This window comes from Monopterus albus, unplaced genomic scaffold, assembly GCF_001952655.1.
Source record: "Monopterus albus unplaced genomic scaffold, M_albus_1.0 scaffold292.1, whole genome shotgun sequence".
Classification (NCBI taxonomy): domain Eukaryota; kingdom Metazoa; phylum Chordata; class Actinopteri; order Synbranchiformes; family Synbranchidae; genus Monopterus; species Monopterus albus.
Window position 1 is genome coordinate 219,144 of NW_018128172.1, and position 2,103 is coordinate 221,246.

Below are 2,103 nucleotides of genomic sequence, written 5' to 3' on the forward strand. Positions count from 1 at the left end.
GTGGATGTTCCTCCACATCAGGGGGGTTGTTTTCTTGTAGCCAGTGATGGTTTTGAGGCTGCTCCACAGAGCGAAAGGTGGTTCAGTGGGTAGAGCAGTCATGTCCCAACTGGAGCATCCGAGGTTCGAATCTCGGTGCCTGCAGTCCACATGTCGAAGTGTCCTTGGGCAAGACACTGACCGAACACTCCCCCCCCCGTTGCCCCCGATGGTTAGAGCCATCGGTTGAGTTGGCGCCACAGATGGCTGCCTTGGTTCTGTACCAGAAACGAATTCCTTGTGGGTAACATACTTGGCCAAATAAAGGTGATTATTTTATTGTTGTGTAGCAGTGGTCCAGTGTGATTTTGCCCCTGGTGGGACAGGTGACGTGCTGTCTGTATTTGGGCAGTTGTTGGGTGAGATTTGCTCTGTTCAAGTCCCCTAGAACATTGTGTGGGGAGTTGGGATCTTCCAGTTCTACACTACACTAGATCGACCAGGAGCTGTAGTGCGCTGGTGTGGGTGTTCTGTTTTAAATAGACACCCACCAAGATGAAGCTTGAAAATTCTCAGGGAGAATAGAAGGGTTTGCAATTGGCAAAAAGAGTCTCTAGGTCTGCGGTACATGTCCTCCGTAGCACTGTGACATCTGTGCACCAACCTTTATTTATGTAGAAGCAGATTCCACCTCCTCTCGTTTTCCCGGACAGCTCCTTTACACGATCCGCTCTGTACACCTGGAAGCCTGGTACTTGGATTGCGCTGTCCGCGATGGAGTCGTTGAGCCAAGTCTCCGTGAAGCATAAGGCAGCAGCGCGTGCAAAGTCAGGGTTAGTCCTGTTGACCAGAAGGATTTCATCCATCTTGTTGACCAGGGAGCGGAGATTTGCTAGATGGATAGACGGGAGTGGGGTCCGGGTTCCTCTTTTGCGAAGCCTGACTAAGGCAACCGCCTGCTTGCCTCATCAGCGTTTTTTCCAGGTCCCATATATGGCAGGTGCGCCTCCGATCAGAATGTCCACAAAGCTTTCTTCGTTCACAAAAATCGGAGAAAGGTAGTTCGGTGTGAGCTGTCCAATATTTAACAGTTCTTCTCTGGTAAAAATAATCTGGGATGGGTTGCAAGAGACTGAGAAAACAAAGAAAAACAACAAACACAAGAGAGCGCGAGTAACCAAGGCTGCCATATTTGTTGGCACCATTTTGCTAAAATATGGGGTTTCTGAATTACCCACTTTGTTTAGATTGTTAACCATCTATTTTCATTGGTACATATACCGTTGTGTACCTATCTATGGAGGAGGAATTCAAATTAATTAATGCCATCGCGGTTCATTGGTCTGTCCACTTTTGACACAAAACTGGCAACAGAAGTTGTGCACATTCACAAACTATCCTCTTGTTTTGAGGAAGAGGCTCTCTGGTTTTATCATTCTGGAATAATTACTATTTGGAGTTATGAGGGTGCCAAGCTAATCTAGAGGTACCCAAGATTAAACATTGAATGGCTGGAAACGAGCAAAACGAGCAGCCAAAAACTCAAAGATGCTGAATTTCCCATCAAAGAAAATCAGCAAATATTCCCATTACAGAGGCTGCTACCAGAGATGTTTTGGCATTCTTACTTAAAAAAGACCATTCACCACTAATCCATTTAGATACCAATTAATTTTCTGAGTGACCGATTGATCAGCCGATCATTTCATTGTTTGCTTTTTGAGGAAATCTTGAAACTGATATGGACAGTAAGGGGTCCTTTTGGTGGCTGTGCGCCCATCGAGGCCGGGGGTAATGACGAGATAGCAGTGGTGGTGATGATGCCTGCGTGCAGCTTGTTACCTGACTGAAGGTGGGGGGAGGTGGGGGACCTCCAGGTGGAGGAGGGGGAGGGGGAGGGATTGGCATCCTGTTGCTGATACAACACCTGAAAAACATAGAGAGGACATTTAAAAGATATACATGCTCCGTGAGTCACACAAACAGATGCAATTCCAACTTTGTGTGTAGGTTTGATGACAGCGCCCCCGTGTGTGTGACCACAGTCCTCCATCCATGTGGACCAGAGGTTTTCAGACTAAAGCTGTCCTGTCATTTTAACACTTATTTACATGCTGCAGGCTC

The 2,103-nt window shown here is 47.0% G+C and overlaps 1 protein-coding gene across 1 annotated transcript in view; it reads right to left on the minus strand.

Moving 5' to 3' along the window:
• The window catches only part of LOC109973512 (WAS/WASL-interacting protein family member 2-like), an 18,522-nt gene that overhangs the window by 15,424 nt on the left and 995 nt on the right, over positions 1-2,103 (minus strand). The window contains exon 2 of the mRNA XM_020623166.1: positions 1,822-1,906. Within this exon, the coding sequence (XP_020478822.1) occupies positions 1,822-1,906 (85 nt within the window). The remainder of the gene's footprint in view (positions 1-1,821; positions 1,907-2,103) is intronic.